Source organism: Drosophila ananassae, chromosome 2L, assembly GCF_017639315.1.
Source record: "Drosophila ananassae strain 14024-0371.13 chromosome 2L, ASM1763931v2, whole genome shotgun sequence".
Taxonomy (NCBI): domain Eukaryota; kingdom Metazoa; phylum Arthropoda; class Insecta; order Diptera; family Drosophilidae; genus Drosophila; species Drosophila ananassae.
In genome coordinates, this window is record NC_057927.1 from 28460234 (window position 1) to 28482167 (window position 21934).

At 37.2% G+C, this 21934-nt stretch overlaps 1 protein-coding gene and 1 long non-coding RNA gene across 10 annotated transcripts in view; one reads left to right on the forward strand and one right to left on the reverse strand.

The window, feature by feature from the left end:
- The window catches only part of LOC26514219 (protein eva-1 homolog C), a 145294-nt gene that overhangs the window by 51002 nt on the left and 72358 nt on the right, over positions 1-21934 (forward strand). For all 9 annotated transcript variants that reach the window (XM_044714215.1, XM_044714221.1, XM_044714216.1 and 6 more), the window contains one exon: positions 18463-18604. In XM_044714215.1, the coding sequence (XP_044570150.1) occupies positions 18463-18604 (142 nt within the window). The remainder of the gene's footprint in view (positions 1-18462; positions 18605-21934) is intronic.
- On the reverse strand, positions 20064-21752 carry LOC116654526. Its single transcript, XR_004309745.2, has 2 exons — positions 21107-21752; positions 20064-21041 (listed from the first exon to the last, which is right to left on the reverse strand). It is a non-coding gene; the product is annotated as an uncharacterized LOC116654526 (long non-coding RNA).

A 21934-nucleotide genomic window follows, 5' to 3' on the forward strand; every position in this document is an offset into this window, starting at 1 on the left:
GTTCTTGTACATTTTTGTATATCTACATTCTGTATTTGTTTGTCTTAAGAGACCTATTATACATTTATTATTTACTATTTCTTTTGTTTTTACTTTAAAGACTTGCTGATTTTTTATGTAATATTTATCATGCAATGTTTCGGTTATTATATTCTGATTCTGATCCGGATACGGTAAAATTTTGTAAATGGGGGTTTTAATAATAGTACGAGGAATATGAGAAATTATCAATATTTCGTTAGTATTAACTTGTAACCAAGTAGATGTTTTAATATTTAACAATTTTTCTGAATTAATATGTTTAAGCGGGTCATGTTTTAGGAGCTTTGGGTTGAATATGCCTAATCTTGTAAATTGCATTCCTAATTCAATGAATGAATGTACTCTGTAAATTCTTGTAAATTGAAAATAAGGATTGCTAACCTTTGGTTTTCATTTTGGTTTTCATTTAAACGATTTACTGTTTCTATTCCTTTATTAATTGCATCAATAACTTTATTTAATTCGTTGATCTGTATACTATTTTCGGACAAGTTATCAATTTTTGATTCTAATTCTTCCCTATCTTGTTGATATTTATTAAAGCAGCATATTTGGAATAAATATCAATGCAAGATAAGAATTGTTTATTATCGATCATGTAAAAATCTATAACATATTTTTCTCTGGGGTTGAAGGTTTCTGGGGTTAATTCAAATGTAAGTTTTGTATCTCTGTGTTCTGTTTTAGCAAGGTTACAAATTTCACACTCATTTATAATATTCTGAATTAATCTCTGATAATCGGGAAAATAATATTTTTCTTTAAAAAGGCTTGTTTGTTTTTCTATTCCTGGATGTAATAATTCTACGTGAGCTTTAAGGACAATTTCCTTGAATTCGGCGAATGTTTGGACATCTGTTAATATTGTACTAGTTTTCATAACTTTGGTTAAGTTGTTTGGGCTGATGATTTCTATATAAGCATTTTGAAATATTATGAAGTCCATTTCACAAGGAAAATAAATAACACTTTTTTTAGAGCACAAATATTCTTTAATTAATTCTTTTGCATATTCATGGGTCATTTCTTTATAAATTATTTTAAGGTTGGTTTTATGAAAGTATTGGCTCAATTTGACTTCATTTGAGTTTCCTCTATGAAATTCAATTTGTCTATTGTAATAGTTTAAAGGTCTTTCCGTTATTTCTATATAATTCTGATTGTCTTCATGTGCACTATGAACTGTTGCTATTGTGGGTAATGACTCGGTATTATCCGGTGTTTCTCCTAAAAAATTTTCTTCTAGCTTCACTCTTGACAGAGCATCAGCTACCTGGTTTTCCTTTCCCGGCAAATATTTAATAGTGAAGTCAAACTCGTTTAATTTTATTCTCCATCTTTGTAGTTTCATGTTTGGTTCTTTTATATTATGAAGCCAAACTAATGGTCTATGATCGCTAAGGATTTCGAATTTTCTACCAAAGAGATAAGACCTAAAATATTTAGTGGCCCAGACTATAGCCAGAAGCTCTTTTTCTATTGCTGAATAATTAATTTCATGTTCATTAAGAGTTCTACTTGCATAACAAATAGGTTTATGATTTTGCGATAATACTGCGCCTATGGCGACATTGCTAGCATCTGTTGTTAAGGAAAATAATTTTTCAAAGTTAGGGTAAATTAAAATTGGGTCTGATGTAATAAGAAGTTTTAATTTCTCAAATGCTTCTAAATATTCTTTATTGGTTGAATTTATAGTGGAACCTTTCTTTAAGTTTACAGTCATAGGTTTTGCAATTTTAGCAAAATCAGGTATGAATTTTCTATAAAATCCACAGAGACCTAAAAATGATTTTATTTCTTTTTGAGTTTTTGGTATTGGAAATTTTTGTATTGCCTCAATTTTTTGGGGGTTTGGCTTTATTCCTTCTGTTGTTATTATATGTCCAAGGAATTTAGTTTCCTTTTTCATAAACTCACATTTGTCAAGTTGAAGTTTAAGATTAGCTTCTCGAAGTTTTGAAAACACCTTTTTTATGGACAATATGTGTTCTTCTAATGAAGTAGAAAATATAATTATGTCATCCATGTAAACAAGGCAATGCTGGTATATTAAATCTTCTAATAAATTGTTCAAGCAACGTTGGAAAGTTGCAGGCGCATTTTTCAGACCAAATGGCATTCGTGTGTATTCGTAATGTCCATTTTTAGTAGAAAAAGCTGTTTTTGAAATAGAATTTTCATCCATTTGAATTTGATGGAAACCCTTGGCAAGGTCAATTGTTGTAAAATATTGACACTTTCCAAGTTTGTCAAGTATTTCATCCATAACTGGTATCGGATACTTATCATCAATAGTTATTTCATTTAGACTTCGATAGTCTATTACTATTCGAAATTTCTTTTTACCTGATGCATCTTCTTTCTTTGGGACTATCCATATTGGAGAACAATAAGGGGATTTCGATTTACGTATTATTCCCTGATTCATCATTTCTTTAATTTGGACTTCTACTTCTTGATCATAAGCTTGGGGGTATTTATAAGGTTTTTGTAAATAGGATCTTCATGTTTGGTTTGGATTGAATGTTTTATAGCACTGGTAAAGGTCAAATTTTCACCTTCCCTGTACTGGATATCCCTAAATTCAAATAAAATGTTATTTAATTTAGTTCTTTCTTCTTTATTAAGATGATTTATTCGAAATTTATTATTTTCTTCTAAGTCATTATTAATTGCAAAATTAAAAGATATATCCTCAGATGAAGGTGGACTGAGATAATCTTCCAATGTTTCAATTTCGGAATTCTTGAAATCTTCGTGGTTATATATCATGGAAAAAACAAATCCGCTCAAAGTGACTGTTTCCTGTTTATAATTAATAATTGCTTCACATGCTTCTAAATACTCTCTTCCTATCAATATGTCATATTATTGCGAAAAATTGTGAACCCAAAATGGTTGATCGATCGGACAAAGTTTACTTGATTTAAAATTTACGGACTTATTTAATTTAATTACACCATTAATTGTGTGTACTTCTAACGTTTTTAATGTTTGTGGGAAATTAAAATAATTTTCTTTTATTAGGTTTATTGAACTTCCTGTATCTATTACACATTTAAATGCGCGATTGTTAATAGTTATTCTGATGTAAGGATTTCTATTTCTTCTATTGGATCCGAGGCTATTTGATGAAAATTTTCGATTTCCATTCTAGATTGATCGCTTGAATATTCACGCTGTCTTTTCACTGGTTTGTTAGAATTATAACCTTGTAAAGAAGATGTTGGCTGTTGATAATTCATAGGATTCTGAGCTCTACCATGATTTAAATTTTGCTGCAATTCCTGTTGAAATTGTTGTTGATTGAAATTATTTGGTTGTCTATAGTTACTTTGCTGATTATAATTTTGTTGATTATTATTATTATAAAAGGAATTATTTCTTTGGAAATTATTATTTCTTTGATAATTTCTCCTATCTTGTCCGTTTTGTTTTGAATTATGTTGTGATTTAACTTTATCAGAACCAGAATCATAACAACCTTCTTGTTGTGCTACTTGTTTAAGTTTACTGACTGTAGTTATATCGTGCCTTGCTAATGTCATGAATAACCTGTCAGGAAGTTTTCTCATTATTACATCTTTTACTGTATTATTCATGGCATTATTATAAATCATTGTATTTAAATTGTTATTTTCTAACGACAATTTGTTTGTTATGACAAATATTTTATATTCTAGATCCTCGACGAACTTACGAATGCTTCCATTGAAAGGGGTATTGTAGAGTCGTCTTAGTAATTCCTCGCATGGGGTTTGGGTTTTATACTCATCGATGAGAGCAATCCTTAGATCGGGCCAATTGGTTGCTGCTGATATCTGTGACACTCGCTGGGCATCTCCTGATAATTGCATCTCGATTGCACTGAAGAATACAGCTGTTTGACGCGGATCAGTTGATGGATACAAATTTAAAATGTATTCGATCCGTCTGATGAATGCACTTAATTCCCTGGTGCTTCCATTAAAATTGGGAACTTGCCTAATCTGGCTTAAAGCCTGATTAAGGTGTAGCTCGGAGAGTAACTGGACTTGTGCTACTGGTTCGGCCATTGTAATGTTCGTATTTCTTATTTGTTTCGGTAGCGGTCACACTATGAAAGCGGGCTACTAATTTATTTTAAGTTTTTGTGTTTTGTATATTTTCGGTAGCAGTCACACTTCGAAAAGTGGGCTACAAATTGAAACTAACACGTAAGTTCTTTTGCGGATGTGAATAGCGATTAACACTCGCGGTTAGTATTAAGGCTGCAGTTGCATTAGCACAAAATACTTCAACGATGTTCTATGATCTCGATTGATCACTGGTCACTTTTACACATCCTACCGACTGCGCCAATTAAATATCTTCTTCAAAAATAGTTTGAAAAAATATATTTTTGTTTGAGTTCCGTTTTTGATACAGTGTGATTTTTTTTTAAAACTGCTTAGAATTTTTGGAGTTTCAGAACTAACTTAACTTTGGGGCTCTAAGTCCCTTTTATAGCTACCCTTGCTGAAGCTTTTTGCAGATCAAAGCTCGAAAGAAGCTTTTCTCTCAGAGAGGCTTTGTTTTCTGAAGGAAATCGATTGAGTCGGAACCTATTACTTGAGGTGTCAGTTGACGTGGAAGACTTTGGGTCTCAATTAATCGAGGTGACAAGAAAATGTGAAATTTCCTGTGAAGTGGATGCCCATTTAAGAATGGTTTGAGCTGTTTAGTTTTATTTCACTTAAAAGGAGTGAGAAAGATTTGAGTCGGGATTCTGTTTACCAAAATATTGTTTTGGTTTTCAATCTGAAGTGGCTCTTAGAAATTGGAAATCTTAAATGAGACTGTTTTCAGCCGAATTGAAAAATTAAATGTTTATGTTTTTACAAAAATTGGAATGATGCAATTTGCAGCTGGATTACGAATTTCAATACAAAAGGCTTCAGCTTCGGTTTACAAAATTGGTTTACAAAATTTACTGATATACACTTAAAGAAATTTTGTTGATATGTTACTATATATATATATGTTACATTTATATTGATTCAATTTATGCCGTGGGTGCTGCCTGACCCGACACAAGGTGTAATAAAATTTTTGTAAGGCAATGTTTATATCCTCGCATGCCAGTAGATCGGACCAATCAAATTCCAAAATTAACTTTAAATTTCATAAAGTCAATTAAGCTATTGTGTGCGATTAAAACCTCAAGAGTGGGATGATATGGATCCTCAGGGTTAGAAAGGGGAAAAGTTCGTTTTCTGCTGTCCACACTCCATTATTGACCCCCTCCCCCATATAATAAATATACAATGAAAGGAAATATTATGATAATATGAAACATAATCATTTGAATGAATGTTTAATTTCTTTCTCTTTGTCCAGCAGTTCTAACATACGATCTTCTGGGCGAATGTACATTTTTGTTCCAAACATTGCTTCAAAAAAAGATGCTTGTATAGATGCGTGCACGTGCATATTCATTATCTTCTGCACCTGTGATACGTGTTGCACTTCGCAGGTTCTCTTGCTTACAGTTTTGAAATAATTCCCAAAATCAGCCGATTAGCGGGCTCCACTTTTCCGTTACCCGGAGCAACTCTAGTGGTTCAGCTTCCGGACCTCTAAGTGTCTAGTTGACTTTAGGAAGAGACACATAACCCCCACGGATGTATTTCTAGGATACACTTAGGATGTATTTGATCTGCTTCGATGGCGCATCTTATATGGTTCGGACGAACCCCCAAATGGTTTTATTACTATACGATTAGTGTTAAATTTTATAATTGACACTTTCTTTTAACTTTTCTTTCTTCTTCTTTAACTGCTGATCCACATCGAACTTTTTCGCCTCTAAATAAATGGCGATGCAAACTTTTTACACCAAAGGGTGGACTAGACACTGCATGATTGTTACTTCTTTACATGTGTGTATATATAAAAATATTTTACATTTACCACCAAAACGTATTTCTAAACGTATACATATAAAATGTATGCTGAAATATTAAAAAAAATGTTATGTATATATAAAGTTCTAGTTGTACTGTAACGAACTGTTTTGCTATGTTTTTCTCGCAACAAACGCCGCGGCTAGCTCACAGAGGTTGAGGGTTCGTTCCACCGAATTTATAGATTCGACGTGATTGCCCGAGCCCAGAAATAACACGGTATTGCTTCTTTTCAAATAAATCCCCTTTATTGTAATTAATTTACAAAGGCATAAAGAGAATCTCACCGGCTGTCTGGATCAGCCGACCGACCGCTCGCCCTCCCGTCGATCCCCGATCCCCGCTCCGGGTTGGTGCCAATACGCACGCCCTCCCAAAGCTTGCGCCCGGCAGGTCGTGCGGTCTTGGTGCCTGGCGCCGAAACGGCTCTCGGTTCCCTTCGTTCGGACTCACGGACTCTGGTTGCGGGGCCCGTGTTGCTGCTCGTCGTCTTCTGCCGCCGCTGCCTGTCCGTCGCTGCTGCTCCCTCGTCGTCGCTGCTCTACTGTTGCCGCTGCTCCCTCGTCGTCGCTGCTCTACTGTTGCCGCTGCTCTACTGTTGCCGCTGCTCCCTCGTCGTCGCTGCTTTCCTGTTACCGCCGCTCCCTCGTCGTTCCTCCGTTTGGCTTGCCTGGATTTGCCCTTTCGCCGTGGCCGGCACCTAATCCGTGTTAACAGACCGAGTGGCTCACCTCCCAGGCATACGCCGGGCAGGATATGCTCCTCGCTGCTTAGCGGCCGGATCAGGGCACGAAAGGCCTTCCTACCGCACAGGACACGTCCCCGGTCGCGTTTGTCACTCGCCTCCAAACACCTGCGTGCCTACGCTCCGCAGGATCTATGGTAGGCCAGAGGTTTGGGCGTCGCGTCTCCTTTGACTTCAGGTGATACGCTGTGCATACGCTCCAGCGCCTGGGTCAGGATTCTCTTGACTTCCCGGGGTGTCCCTGCCTGGTTTCACTATTGGGCTTGAGTTCCCGGGTTGGGTATCCCTCGCGTTACAGGATCACACCTGGATCGAACGGTCAGGAGCAGACAAGGCGTACGCCAGGCTGATCCGTCGTTGCCGCCACTACACCAGGATACCTGTCGTGTCCGGGAATAACTCCACCCGACTCTTTTTCCCTTGGGCCTTAGCTTTGCCGCGGATCCTTGATCCTTTTCCCCTTGCTCCTTGCTCGATTCGCGTACCGCCGCCGGACTTACCCACAGGGGGTCCTTAAGCTATTTGTCGTAGATCCTCGCTCACTCGCTTTAATAGCCCGCACTTAGGACTGTCGGACTTACCCACGGAGGGTCCTTCAGCCTGTACTCCTAACTCTTCCAAGGAAACTTTCCAACTTGAATGGCAGACTTACCCACGGGGGGTCTTTCACTCACTCATCCACTTTCTCCGTTAGCTTTCTCCAATTCCCGCCGCATTTCTATCGGCGGGTTTCCTTTAGTTGCGCCCCCCCCGTTTGCCCCGCTCGGGCCTCCGATCCGTATTATTTTTGTGCCGGTCATCGCGGATGGAGCTATAATCAACAGCTGGATCATATGGAAATGCAAGACGATTGTATTGTTGATTTCGATCTACTGTTATCTGTGCACGGAATTCAACAAACCTTGCCCTATCGTGTTCATGTCTTTGCGAGCGAATTAAATCTGTTGCTGTCGAACACGACTGTCGTGCTCGCAATCGTTGGTCCTTAAGTCTGACTGCACGAATTCTGCTGGTTAAATGATATTCCTCTGCCTTTGTCTCAATCGATCCGTCTCCCGCACCAATTCCTGCTGTTGCTCAGTCCTATTAGAAACCTTCCTTCCTTCCTTCTTATTGTTATGAAAAGCATACTGCGGTCAGTGCATAAAGAATTGTTTTAAAAAAAATTTTATTCGCGATCGCGGGTATATAGTTACCATGAAAATTAGATAAAAACCAAGCCCAAACCTGACTCTATAGTGTGTTAAATTTAAGCTTGAATAGTTCAGTACTTTTTAAATGTATAGAGGTCGGAAATACGGACACAACATTGTTATATATATAGATAATGAAAATAGTGATAGATAGATATCTATACTAGGAAAAATTTTCATTATTTCACTGTCTATCTATCTATAGATATAGAATGTCAAAGTGCTCAAACATTCAAAAACATTGTATCATATGTGGGACTTCAATTTCGTCTTGAAGACAGCCAAAATTTTTGATATTTGTAACCTTTTAGTTAAGCTACTCCGAGGTATTCATTATTTCAGGAAAACTTTCACTATTTCACTGTCTATATCTATATCTATATCTATATCTATAGATAGATAGATAGTGAAATAATGAAAATTTTTCCTCTTTGAAATAATGAATACCTCGGAGTAGCTTAACTAAAAGGTTACAAAAATCAAAAATTTTGGCTGTCGTCAAGACGAAATTTAAGTCCCACATATGATACCATGTTTTTGAATGTTGGAGCACTTTGACACAAAGATTGATTTAACCTTTTTCATGATGCGTTTCTCTGCGACTGAACAATCAAAAACGTTCAATGAGATTATAAGCGTAAAAATAAGCCTAAAAAAGAGAGTAAGGTGTTTTTTGGACCTGTTGGGGCCTTTTAGGGCAAAAAATGTTGTTTTAATTGTTTCAATAGCGAAATTTTCATAAGGCCTACCATTCCTATTACGACCTGTCTTATTTCTGGAACGGCAGATATGACCATTCCTATTACGACCTGTCTTATTTTTGGAACGGCAGAAATGATATGTTTATGTAAATAGAAGGTAGGGATTACTTTTTCACATTACTTGATAAATAATTTAAGTGCCATTATCGCCATATATGACTGCATGGTCATTTTGATTAAAAATGCCGTGTGCACTCGAATTAAGTGAAAATGAGAAGAATCAAATTGAAACAATGGCTAAGTGTGGAGTTAAAGTTGGCGAAATTGCCAAAAGAATTAATAGGCATCGCAATACAATTGGAAATTTTTAAAAAAACCATGCGAAATTGAACCGCAAGGGAGCCGTTTCGAAAATAGACGCGCGCACAAAACGGCAAATTCGAGCCTTGGCAACAGTTAAGACAATGAGTTGTGCACAAATAAAAGCAGAATTGCAATTGCCAATAAGCAGGCAAAGAGTGCAATAGATTTTCAAAAAACATTTAAACCTGCAGTATGATGCAAAGGGGCACATACCAAAGCTCTTACCAAGACATAAGAAGGCCAGGCTTGCCTTTTATGAAAAATATAAGTTTTGGGCAAATGAATTTGAAAAAGTGATTTTTAGCGATGAGATGTTTAATTTGGACGGCCCAGACGGTAACCAAAAGTATTGGAGGGATCCTAGGCATCCAAGACAGACTTGCCATAAGCGAAACCACGGTGATGGCTCACTTATGGTTTGGGCCGCTTTTAGTGCTAAAGGAAAGTCCCCTATATGCTTTGTACCAGGACGGATAAATGCGCAAATGTATACGGATCTCCTAGAAAGGGAACTTTTACCATTTGCAGAAGAGTTGCATGGCGAGGACTGGGTATTTCAACAGAATAACGCTCCTATACACGTTGCGAGGTATATGATGACGTTCCTGGAAAAAAAAATATACCCTTACTGCAGTGGCCAGCAATAAGTCCGGACTTGAACCCAATTGAGACCCTTTGGGGCATCCTGTCAGCAAAAGTCTACAAGAGTGGAAGACAGTTTGGGTCATTAAAAGGCTTGAAGGAAGCCATTGTTAAAGAATGGGATGCTATCGACACAAACACGCTCCAAAACTTGGTAAACTCAATGCCTCAGGAACGTTTAGAATTGGTCGTTTGCAACACATTTGCAACACGTTCCACCACTACCAACTTATTGGAGCTAACATCTTTTGTGACGGATGGATACCGGAATGGCTTACAAACAGACGTCATTTACACTAACTTCAGTAAAGCATTTGACCATTCGCTTCTTATAAGTAAACTCAGTCTTTTGGGATTCCCAACTGATCTATTATCTGGATTTCAAGCTACTTATCTAAAAGAACCCAAAGTGTCTTCTTTAAAGATGTTACCTCACGTTTAGTCCGAACCACATCTGGTGTGCCCCAAGGAAGCCATCTTGGACCCTTACTTTTTCCATTGTTTATTGACGACTTGCCCCTTGTCTTAGCTGATTCACTTGTACTTATGTAAGCTGATGATGTTAAGCTTTGTCTTCAGTATACATTCACTAGTGCCTAAGCAAATAACCTAAAGCTTAATGGATCAAAATGTAAACTCATGTCATTTTATCGATCCAGTCCTTACCAGGCTAAGTACTTTCTCTATGGGAACGTCTTAGAACGATTAACTCATGTTAACGATCTGGGTGTCCTATTAGATTTGAAACTTAAATTTGCCGACCATATATCTGCCATGGTTAATAAAGCTTTGGGTGTGCTTGGTTTTATTTAAAGATGGTCGAAAGAATTTAATGACCCGTACATAACTAAAACGTTATATACTTATTGGTCCGTCCGATTCTTGAGTATGGATCATGTGTCTGAAGCCCTAAAAATGGAATTTACCGAAGTAACATCAAATCTGTAGGGGACTTAATTGGGATGCAAATCTTCACCTCCCCTCTTATCATAGTAGACTTTTATTTCCAAAACCCTTATAAGTGATCCCATTATCGAAACATATATTTGTTTCTCGGCTTACCCTTTACACTTCTGAGATTGATATCTTGGCTTAAATAAAAGCCAAAAAAAAATCTGACATAAGGGAAACCGATATTACTAAATTTAAATACATCTGCAAGAGGCAGACGTCATATTTCAAAACACGCGTGCCCGTGCAGATGTTCAATACGATTTTTTCTGTCAGTTTTGGCCAGAGAACGCTTTCGTCCAAGAATATCAGCCAAGTGGAAATTACCAAACCTTTGGGAGTGAAGCTCCCACATGTTTAAGCCACTGACAAAACTTCCACCGCGTCCACTTACCAATCAGAATACTAGAGGGTTACGTAGCAAGCTTCCCAAACTTTGTTCTGATCTCACATTATAGTCTTTACAGAAACTTGGTTAAAGCCGAAGATCTAAAACTTCGAAGTTTTTCCAAGTAAGTACACAACTTTTAGACGTGATCGACCTCTGCGAAAGGGAGGAGGAGTGTTAATTTCCCAACGTGTCTTTTTTAAAGATGTTACCTCGCGTTTAGTCCGCGTTACATCTGATGTACCCCAAGGAAGCCATCTTGGACCCTTACTGATTACATTATTTATTAACTATTAGCCCCTAGGAGTATTAGGAGTACACCGAGATCACATAGAATCTGTACAGAAAAACTTTTTAATTTTCGCCATTAGAGGACTTAATTGGGATGAAAAATTTCACCTTCCCTATTACCATAGTAGACTCTTTTTAATCAACTTACCATGATGCTGGGTGCCGTGTTTCTATATATTCTCATTTATATATATAATCTCTGTTGGGACTTGTGCCAGCATCAAATATCATAATTATTTCTATTTAATTCTCTCAGTGTAAATAGCCGCAGCGGTCCACTAATTGCCCGTTATCAGCTGTTGCATATTCGTTGTTTCTCCCAGATTCGCATGCGCTTTGTTGTTCTTTTGTAGCGCATGCATTTTGGGAGCTTTGGTGGAGCTTCTGCGCAAGCTCTTAGGTTTTATGCACTTGTTGGACGGCATTGGTTTGGATCAGCCGCGGAATTTGTTTTGGGGTTAAATTGACCCATAATAAATTGAATTGTAAATTGAACATCGTCTTGTTAATTCGGCCGCTATCAAAACACGCTTAAATGTAAACTTTCCTAGTAGGAGGACTAGAAACTAGATCCCTTTAGGGGATCGGTCTACAATAGTCCGAGCATATCTTTTCAGTATGCTCTACGTATAACATAAAATCTCTTAACCGCGATTTGAGCCGTACGTTATACGGCAGCCGCCCTCGGTCGGTTAGGCCAGAAGTGGGCTGTACGTATGCGTGAATATACACACATGATGACATTAGGAGGTAGATCAACAAAGCGTTTAATAAAATGTATTTTTTGGTCCTTTTTGATGTCAACAAAAAAATGTTCGAATAAACCCACCTTATATCAGACATTGAACTTATTTTGTGTGCCAAATATTAAGATTGATCAAAATAATAGGTGCAGTATCAGTTTTCTTTTAAATATAACTGAAGTTTAAATTTTTTAAATTATTTCAAATTTATTTAAATTTCTGGGTTTTGTATATTTCGACAAATATAATTTCGTATAACTACAGTCCCTTTATACAGTAAAGAATTTTTTTTAATAGTGAACTAAACTTTTATTGTACAAAAGACAAAGCCTTATTGTCTGTTTGACTTCATAAAAGTTGCAAAAACATTGAAGAAATTCTATATGTTATTCTATATATCTATATGTACATTCTAAATATTAGGTTATAACCATAGCCATATCATAACACTATAGTTACAACAATCGACAAAATATTGTGTATTGTTAATTTCTATTTTACTTTGTGCCTTACTTTATCTTCATTAATTTACCATCCAGCCATATCAATGTATTTATTTTTGCAACATCTTTTTACAACAAGAAGTGACTTCTACCATTCCACAATTCGGATTTCAGAAAGAGCTCTACTAAAAAAACAATTGAATCTTCACAACAGTCTGACGCTATCCTTCGAATAGATTTTTGTACTACCAGTCCAGTAACAGTTTTACTACTAAGTCCATAAAAATATTTTGAGTTTCTTGGACCAATTTCGGTAGCGAGTCGGAGCGAATCCAGATATTAGTCTGTTAACAAGCACGCATTTTACCTATAGCCAAGATTAGCCTAACAAATATTAGACAAATAGCATTGATGTGCAACTGCTCCAGATGAACATCCCAAAATTTGATGCGGAGGAATGAAATGGAAAAAAATACATCTATTCTGTGTGCCTGCATGGTCCAAGAGACTATCATGCCAGCCGTAAAAAAAATGTGATACTTTAAATCCGCTCTTTCTGGTAATTTACAGAGATTAATTTGCCACATCCTAAATGAGGACAAGATTGGTTGGCGCAATGCTCTGCTCATAGCGAATACAGTCATCCGTCGGCTATAGCCCAGTCTCTGACAGTGCCATATCAACAACTTGCCAGGTTAAATTAAGTACAATAACAATGTGTTATTTGTTTCAAGGCTGATCACACATCCAAGGAATGTAAAGGAAGAAATTGTTTGAAGTGCGTCAAAAATATCTCACCTTGTAGCAACTGGAATCCACGAAGCTCAGCTCAGTTTAAAGCCCAGCTAGACTCAGGAACGACATAGAAGAATTTAAAGTTTTGTGACATATGAAGCGTGTTCCACTATTTCATACCTCATTACTGTGTTCTAAAAAACTTAACAGTGCAGTTCCTACAGCTACGCTTTAGATTACATAAGTATGTATTCACGGCGGACATAGAAAAGATGAACCGTCAAGTGTGTGCCTAAAGTTCCATAATACTATCGGCTCAAAACTGTCACATTTGGAACCAAGACAGCCCCATTTCTGGCAAAAAATGCCAAATCATCTAAGAATCCGATCACGGGAAAACTACCCGTTAGGGTCTGCCACACTCGAAAATTACTTCCATGTAGTTGTTTGCTTGACGGGTGCTGACTTACTTATTGGCAAAAGCAGTTCAAATCCAAAGGGAACTGAGTAACTAACTAAGCCCTCGGCCTTATATGGATGCCCAATAAAGACTAACTTTGTGAACAAACGCAAAAAAGCGAAGTCCTGGTTATAATAAAGCGGGTTGTCTGAGTTATCACAAATCTTCGATCGGATAGGTTTATTTGTGCCAGTTGTAGTAAAGGCAAATATATTCGTGCAACACCTCTGAAAATTGTAAATGAGATGATGAATTGCCCTTAGAATTTCAGTCATAATGAAAATAATTATCGCTCTGACCTGAAATACTTAAATAAATTGCAAATTCTTACACACATATTTGACGCTAAGGTTCCAGCACACAGGAACTACACACTCTCGTGGACGCCACAGAGAAACCCTATAGCGCAGCAATATACGTAGGGGCAACATAAAAAAATAAGCACATCTCAGTGAGACTGCTGTGTTCCAAGTCCAGAGTCTCACCTACAAGGAAGCAATCTTTGATCAGACTGCATTCCTAGGGGCAGAACTCACGCATAGAGTCAGACAAGATTTACGCTTGTCTTTAAACAAGGTTGCTGGTTATCCGTGTTATTAGGGAAGACAAAAAAACCGGCTTTCACTTACCCCACGTTTGTGGCAAATAGCTAGCAAATGTTCGAACAACAATATGTGGTTTTATGGTCCATTATTCTTACATGGATCAAAGTCATAATCAAAGGCACCTGCTAAGGACACATTCATAGGAGAGGATTAAAACTGTAGGCACAGTAATCCTTTCGAAAAACTTTCTTTTTTTATCTTAAAGCAAACGGACGTGTTTTAATTAATTCATTGTAAACTTATCAGTTATTTATTTAGTGGTAAATTAATAAATTCGGTAATTTTCTTCCAAGCATAGCTCAGCTCTGTTTCTTCATCTTTTTTGTGTTGCTTCTATTTTCGTTTAATAGAGACTATTATCTCTATTCTTTTGCTAACATGTGTACATGTATGTGTACACAACTTTCACTAATCGCTCTCTTCAAGCTACCCTTTTTCGATTCTCTGGCTCAGTGGTTCAAGGTACTTTAATAAAATAACAATAATAGTAATAAATAATTACTAACATAGAATTCCAGCTTTTTTTGGTCAAAAGTGAGCAACGCAGTGAAGGAGACATCTCCGACCCTCCTGAGTCGATGTAGGCATGTCCGTCTGTTTGTCGGTTTATACGCAAACTAGTCTCTCAGTTTAAAGGGGTCAGGATGGTTTGAGCCTCCAAAAAATATTTTTTTTCAGAAATTTTTTACATAATAGAACATTATCTCAGGAATATCCTGTGAAAGTGTCATGTCGATCGGACTAAAACTTGCTGAGATACCGATTTTCTAGTTTCTTTCTATCCATATACTTTCCATTGCTTTTAAAACTTTAGACGAGTTTTTCTCAAAACAACTTTTTCAAGTCGGTGCGTAACGTAACTCAAAAATTAATGCTCGGATCTAAATAAAATTTTTCACACATCTTTAATACAATAAATACTTACGGATGAACGAACGCTTTTTTTATACCCTTGCAGAGGGTATTATAATTTTGGTCAAAAGTGTGCAACGCAGTGAAGGAGACATCTCCGACCCCATAAAGTATATATATTCTTGATCAGGATCACCTCCTGAGTCGATATAAGCATGTCCGTCTGTCCGTCTGTCCGTCTGTCTGTCTGTCCGTCTGTCTGTCGGTTTCTACGCAAACTAGTCTCTCAGTTTTAGAGCTATCGAGTTGAAACTTTGCACACATCCTTCTTTTTCTTGCAGGTAGTATATAAGTCGGAACGGCCGGGATCGGTCGACTATATCCTATAGCTGCCATATAACTGATTGATCGGAAATGCCATAACTTTGGTGTTTTTTAAGTTAGAGAGTTGAGACTTTCCACACGTGTTATATTTGACCAAAATATCTTGTGTACAAAATTTCATAAGGATCGGCCGACTATATCCTATAGCTGTCATAGAACGATCGAAATTGACATAACTTTGGTGTTTTTTAAGATGGGATTTGGTACAGATTCTATTTTGGGAAAAGCAATCTGATCTGCCAATTTTCATAAGGATCGGCCGACTATATACGATCCGCTATATATCTAATAATATAAGATGCGTGGCGCCACCTAGCGGACTGCGACTGAACTGCAAGGGTATATCAACTTCGGCTCCGCCCGAAGTTAGCTTTCCTTTCTTGTTTTCAATTTTTTTTACCATTTTTACGGGAAACAATGGGCTAATTTTTATGTAAAAATGCTACCTCTGACTTTACAACCGCGCCAAAAAATTCAAAATCGCATATTTTTCAAAATGGTTTCGTTCATCCGCACAAGAAACTAATATTTTAAGAAATTAAATTTTTTTATTTCCGATAACACTGTAAGGCCAGACTTTACGCACCGCAAGATAATAATTTTTTGAAGCGACTCCGGCCGACTGCCCGTCACGGGATAAATAATATTTATTTCTTAACAAAAAAATTCCTAGATACTCTCCAAATATAGCCATGTATCGCGTAAAAAAATTGAATAATTATGGGGATTTATAAACATATTACACTTTGAATATATTTTTTGACCCTTGCGTGCCATGAAAATATCCCTACGCTTCAATAAATCCAAATTGGTATGCAAGGCACCTATTAAATTTAAAGAACACCAACAAAAAACTTTTAAATAAACATAAAATAACTGATATATAATTTGTTATTCGAGATACTTAGTAGTTCCGTCCAATTTCAACGAGCATAACTCTAAATGTTATATATGGATGGATTATAATCTTCGCTTTCAGATTCAGTTTACACAGGATCCGAAGCAGTCTTATAACTTTGTAAACACTAAGCGTAAACATGTATCTTTTCCTCCTTTGCTTAAATTTGAAATCTCATCTTTGCACAGTTTTTTTAAACAACATATTCTCCTAGCACCATTTCTGCTCAGCCTTCCGCTTATAATATTCAATCAGCCAACCTCATTGGGTCCTGATCCTTTGATAAAAGTGGTTTATTTCGGATCCTCTTAAGGTTAAGCCCGCATAATCGCCATGCCCCGATGGAGTAGCAGGATGTGTTCTGAAGAACGGCACCGAGACACTGTACAAACTTATTTTTAAACTCTTTATTCTATCTCTGGAGACTTTAATCTTTCCTCTCTGCATAAAAAATGGGAAAATTTTTATGGAGGCCTTCTGCCATTTATGGAGGGATTTTAAAATTGGCAGCAATTCTAAGGCTTTGTGTCTTTCGTGCCTTTTTAAAGATGTTCACTATCGTTTAGTCCGCGTCACATCTGGTGTGCCCCAAGGAAGCCATCTTGAACCCTCACTTTTTTCATTATTTATTATCGATTTGCCCCTTTACAAAACTAATTCACTTGTACTTATGTACGCCGATTACGTTAGGCTTTGTCTTGTCATTTTTAAAGCTTTCGAGTTGAAACTTTTCACTCATACTTCTTTGGCTTGCAGGCAGTATATAAGTCGGAACGGCCAGGATCAGTCGACTATATCCTATAGCTGCCAAATAACTCATTGATCGGAAATGCTATAACTTTGGTGTTTTTTAAGTTAGAGGGTTGGGACTTTCCATACATGTTATATTTGGTTAAAATATCATATCTACAAATTATCTAAATTATCTTATCTAGTTAATTAGAAGACTATATCCTGTAGTTGTCATATAACTGAACGATCGGAATTAGCATAACTTTGGTGTTTTTTCAAGCTAGAAAGATGGGACTTGGTACAGATTCCATTTTGAGTTATTCGATCCGCCAAATTTTATAAGGATCGGCAGACTGTATACTATCCGATATATATATAATAATACAAGCTGCTTTTTAACTGCAAGGATAAGGAAAAATTAAGTTAAAACAGGAAAGGAAAGCTAACTTCGGGGTACCCGAAGTGGATAGGGTACCCCGAAGTTAGCTTTCTTTTCTTGTTTTAACTTGGTTTAACAGGAAAGGAAAGCTAACTTCGGGGTACCCGAAGTGGATAGGGTACCCCGAAGTTAGCTTTCTTTTCTTGTTTTAACTTAAATTTTCCTTATATCCACCATGGTTAATAAAGTATTGGGTGTTCCTGGTTTTATTAAAAGATGGTCAAAAGAATTTAATGACCTGTTTTACTTATACCCAATAACAAAAACTTTATATATATCATTGGTCCGCACGATTTTTGAGTATGGATCGTGTGCCTGGAGCCCTATAAACGGAGTTTACCGGTGTAACATCAAACCGGTTGAAAAAATCTTCCTGACTTTCGCACTTAGGGTATTTAATTGGGATGAAAATCTTCACCTTCCCTCTTATCATAGTAGACTTTTATTAATCAACTTACCATCATTAACAAACCGTAGAACGATGCTGGGTGTCGTATCCCTACATAACCTTACTCTTAAAATTTTACGTTTCTAGTAGAAGGACTAGAAACTTTAGTCATCTACTCCTTAGCTATTGTAGTTTATTCCCAGCATGATCCTTTTAGGGATTTGGTCTCTTCCGCTTGGATTCACTTTGCTTGATCTAGAACTTTAAGTCCTCTATTCTTATCGCTTTCTCGTAATATTTTATTTTATCCTGTACTCTCGGTTTTATTCTCGCTCGTACGTTGTGCGGCAGGGCCCCACGGTTTGTTTTGCGGGAGGTAGACTCTTTGTATGCAGCGGGAGCCGTGCGAAAAGCAACTATATATCCTATACAGATAGCCACAGACAGCTTTCCAGTCTAGTGTTTATTTGATAGATTATATAAATTATTTAGAGAAATTATTAAGACTTAAAAAATTTTTCTTCTCTATTTCTGTTAAAGTACTCTCTACTGCAGACCGTGGTTGACCATTGTCAGAAAAAGCAACATTGTAAGTTCGCCGCCAACTCGAAGATTAAATCAATTGGAAATATATGCGATGGCGTTTCTAAATTTATCGAAATATCTTACAAATGTCGTCCATGTAAGTAAATAATAATTTAATTTATATTCATTTTATTTGTAAAACTTTTGCGAGAGGTTTTACTTTTTTTATTACGTTCCAACTTATTTTATGTTCTATGCCTTTTCTTTTCCAGCATATTTAGTTCTTTTTTCTATATAAGTTATATGGTAGCTGTATGATAAAGTCGGACGCTCCTTACAAAATTTTTTAGATCTCATTATTTTGCCCCAAATGGAATCTGTGTTGACTTTGAACATTATTATTTTTTGTAAAACACCAAAGATCCGGTTAGCTATTTCTCTACCTTGACAAGATGAAGGGCTAATTTATCAGTCGCTTTGATGGATATCTGGAGCGGCTGAGTAAAGCTCTGTCGTTGGCAAAGGTTTATGTTCTGCGTTGACTTTTTGTTGGAAAGTCAGATGTGAACAGAATACATACTATTGGTCCGATTGGCAACGAAACACCAACTCTGTGGTGATCGGACATAACAGAATTAAATTCCACTTCGAATTTGCTGTGGTAGAGATAAGACCCTAGGAGTTGTGGTTTTTTTTTGAGAGGAATGGATTAATTCTGGTGAGGAAGTATTTCGCGTAGTGTTTGATTAGGCATCAGGGAAGACTTTTAAGTTTTGTGGTCTTCGCCTGGCTTTGGTATCATTATAATGGTCGACTTCTTTCATCTCTTTGGAAAGTGTCCAAGTTTAGTGATGGATTTTAAAAACAGGGTGATAGTGCCAACGGCCATTTGGACAGCCTCTGTAGTTGGCGGAGTGTTTGTCGCCGCAATTTCTGTTTTTTTATTGAAGTTCGACGATTGGTCGAGTTTTGTTCTTGTTAATAAAGCCGCAGTGCTCCAGTTCTATTTCGAAAATTGGTTGTGGTATTTATTTTCTATTCATTATTTCATAACCACTTTCACATTAAATGTCTTTTTATACAGTCCTTCAAAAAATGTTGTTCATGGGAATTGTAGAGAGGAGCCCCAAATATACTTGATCGTAGTTAAATTTTTCGTTACTGGGCGCTTGGTCACTAAGCGGTAGTTTTGTTTTTGGGGCTGTGCTGCTCGGGGTGCTTACTAGTGCGGGAAAGAGCGAGCGTTTCCTCTAAGTGTTATTTTTAGAAAACTTTTGTATTTTTGTTGTTGCTTTAAACTTGTCCAGCCATCTATAACGAACATTTAATTTAATTTGAATTTTTATTCAATTTCAAAACAAATCCATTTGTTTTTTTTTTGTAATTTTTACTTGAGCACAAGCATATAAGTTCATTTTACACTGAGCGTCTTTTCGAGAATTAATTAGCGGTTAATTTTAAAATTCCTGTTCATTTAGTCAACAGTGGAGAGGTACTGCTATTAAAGAGTCTAATAAGATCTCCGCAAGCTTACAGATAGGTAGCAGGAGTAAATAAAACCATAGAACCAATGATTGTAAAGTTAACCACGTCCGATAAGGGGTAATATTGAAATATACAGTTCGTAAAATAGTGGTTCATGTTTTGAGCTCTACTAATCAACATCCAACTATATCAACATCACTCGGCTGGTAGATTTTCCATAATTGAATTGATTAATTTCTTGACTACATCGCACGCAGTTGCGCTTCTGTTGTTTTTTTCACGTAAGTCTTGAGGACCTGCATTGCATGTTGTTTTCGTGTAGTTCTCTTACATTTATGTCATTGTAGGGGAGCAAAACTGGATGTTTTGCATGATAGAACCGGTAAGAATACTCTAGTCTGCTTGCCGAAGGGACCAGCGATATAAAGGAATTATATTTATCGACTCTTTTGTAATGCGTGAGCTGTTAGCACTAGCGTTAAATTCCTAGCTTAGTTTACCTAGACATACTGCCTTTGTTGATGGTTTATTGGCCTTATAAAAGAACCGATTTATGCATCAATCCGTTGCAATTTGTGAAAGGAATTACTTTGCCTACAATGGTATACCTCGCCTCTTTTCTGTGTCCCGCGAATGTGTACTTTGCGGCTGCCATGGTGAGATTGATGCTCTAAGCTGGTCTAAATAATGACTGGCATGTTTGTCCAGTTCTCCCTTGATCCATGTAAAAATAGGGGACCATAAAATCAAAATTGTTGTTTGACAGCGGTTGTTCCTCTGGATGAGACATCAACTTCATTATAGGCGGATGATATTTGACGTCATTAGGTATATATCCGATATGCCACAAACCTTTGGCCGTTGCATTTCTGACTGGGCGCATTTTTTAATCTTAGCGACTGTGCGCACCCTTTTTATAGTTCCGAATACTTCTTGAGATCTCCTGCCCAATTTCTTGCTGGGCATTTAGGGGCGTTGAGCGGTCGCCTCACAACTATTGGCTGTTATTTTTGAAGGGTCAATGGTTTCCCTTTCCATCTTTCTGTTTTTCGTTTCTGCCCGTTGAGAGTGGTTTATTTGCTGCTGGTAACTGCATGCGCTGCGACAACCTGTTAAAAGTCAGAGTTTGAAAGACACTGAACGTTTTTAAATGTTAAACTTTATCTTAATCTACCGATTGAAAGGACAATGTCACTGTTGTATGAAGATCCATTTGATCTTTTAGCAGGAGTCTTCCTTGAATTCGTAGCAGACATTACCGGACCGTATTGAAACGGTAAGAGATAGCTTGGATAGACGGCTGATCCTTTGAGACTTGGTTCTGATGATATTAGCTCTGATGAAGTGACATTACTGTCGTGTGGTACCCTTAATGTATCTATTGGATGGACAGCTTTGCATTGAAGTGATAATACTATTGCATCCAATTCTTAGCGGAAGTCTTCCTGAATTCCAAATAGCGGAACGGTAGGATTCACTATTTATGCCCGGTGCTCCTAAAGTTCAAAAGTGTAAAAGTCGTAATGGTTTTACGCACCTGCTATGTTCATGTCTGACGGAAAATCCTAAGGTGTTACTGTTTTATCGATTTCGTTTATATTTTCCTGCAACTAAAAAGCCGGCGAATCTTTCCATATACCTATTCATTCGATCCTGATTTATGCACCATTCACCCTAACACATCCCGGCATCCACAGATCAACGCATTCGTAGACGACTAGATATGGCTCTCGCAAATACTATCAATGTATCAACTTTATTGCTCGTGGAGAGCACTTGACTTTAGTAAAAGACCAGACTTACATCCCGGCACCCGCACTCGTTCAACCTATGAATCAGTTACTGGATCTCATAGAGACTGGATCTTATAAAGCCATTAACGCTCCTCCAAGTGTCCTTCATACATTTCCCCTTCCTGAGGCCAAACAGCCTGTCCGACATCTGGCTCCCCACACTCTCCTGCAGCCGTTCCACCAGAACTCTATCTAGAACTTTTGCAAGA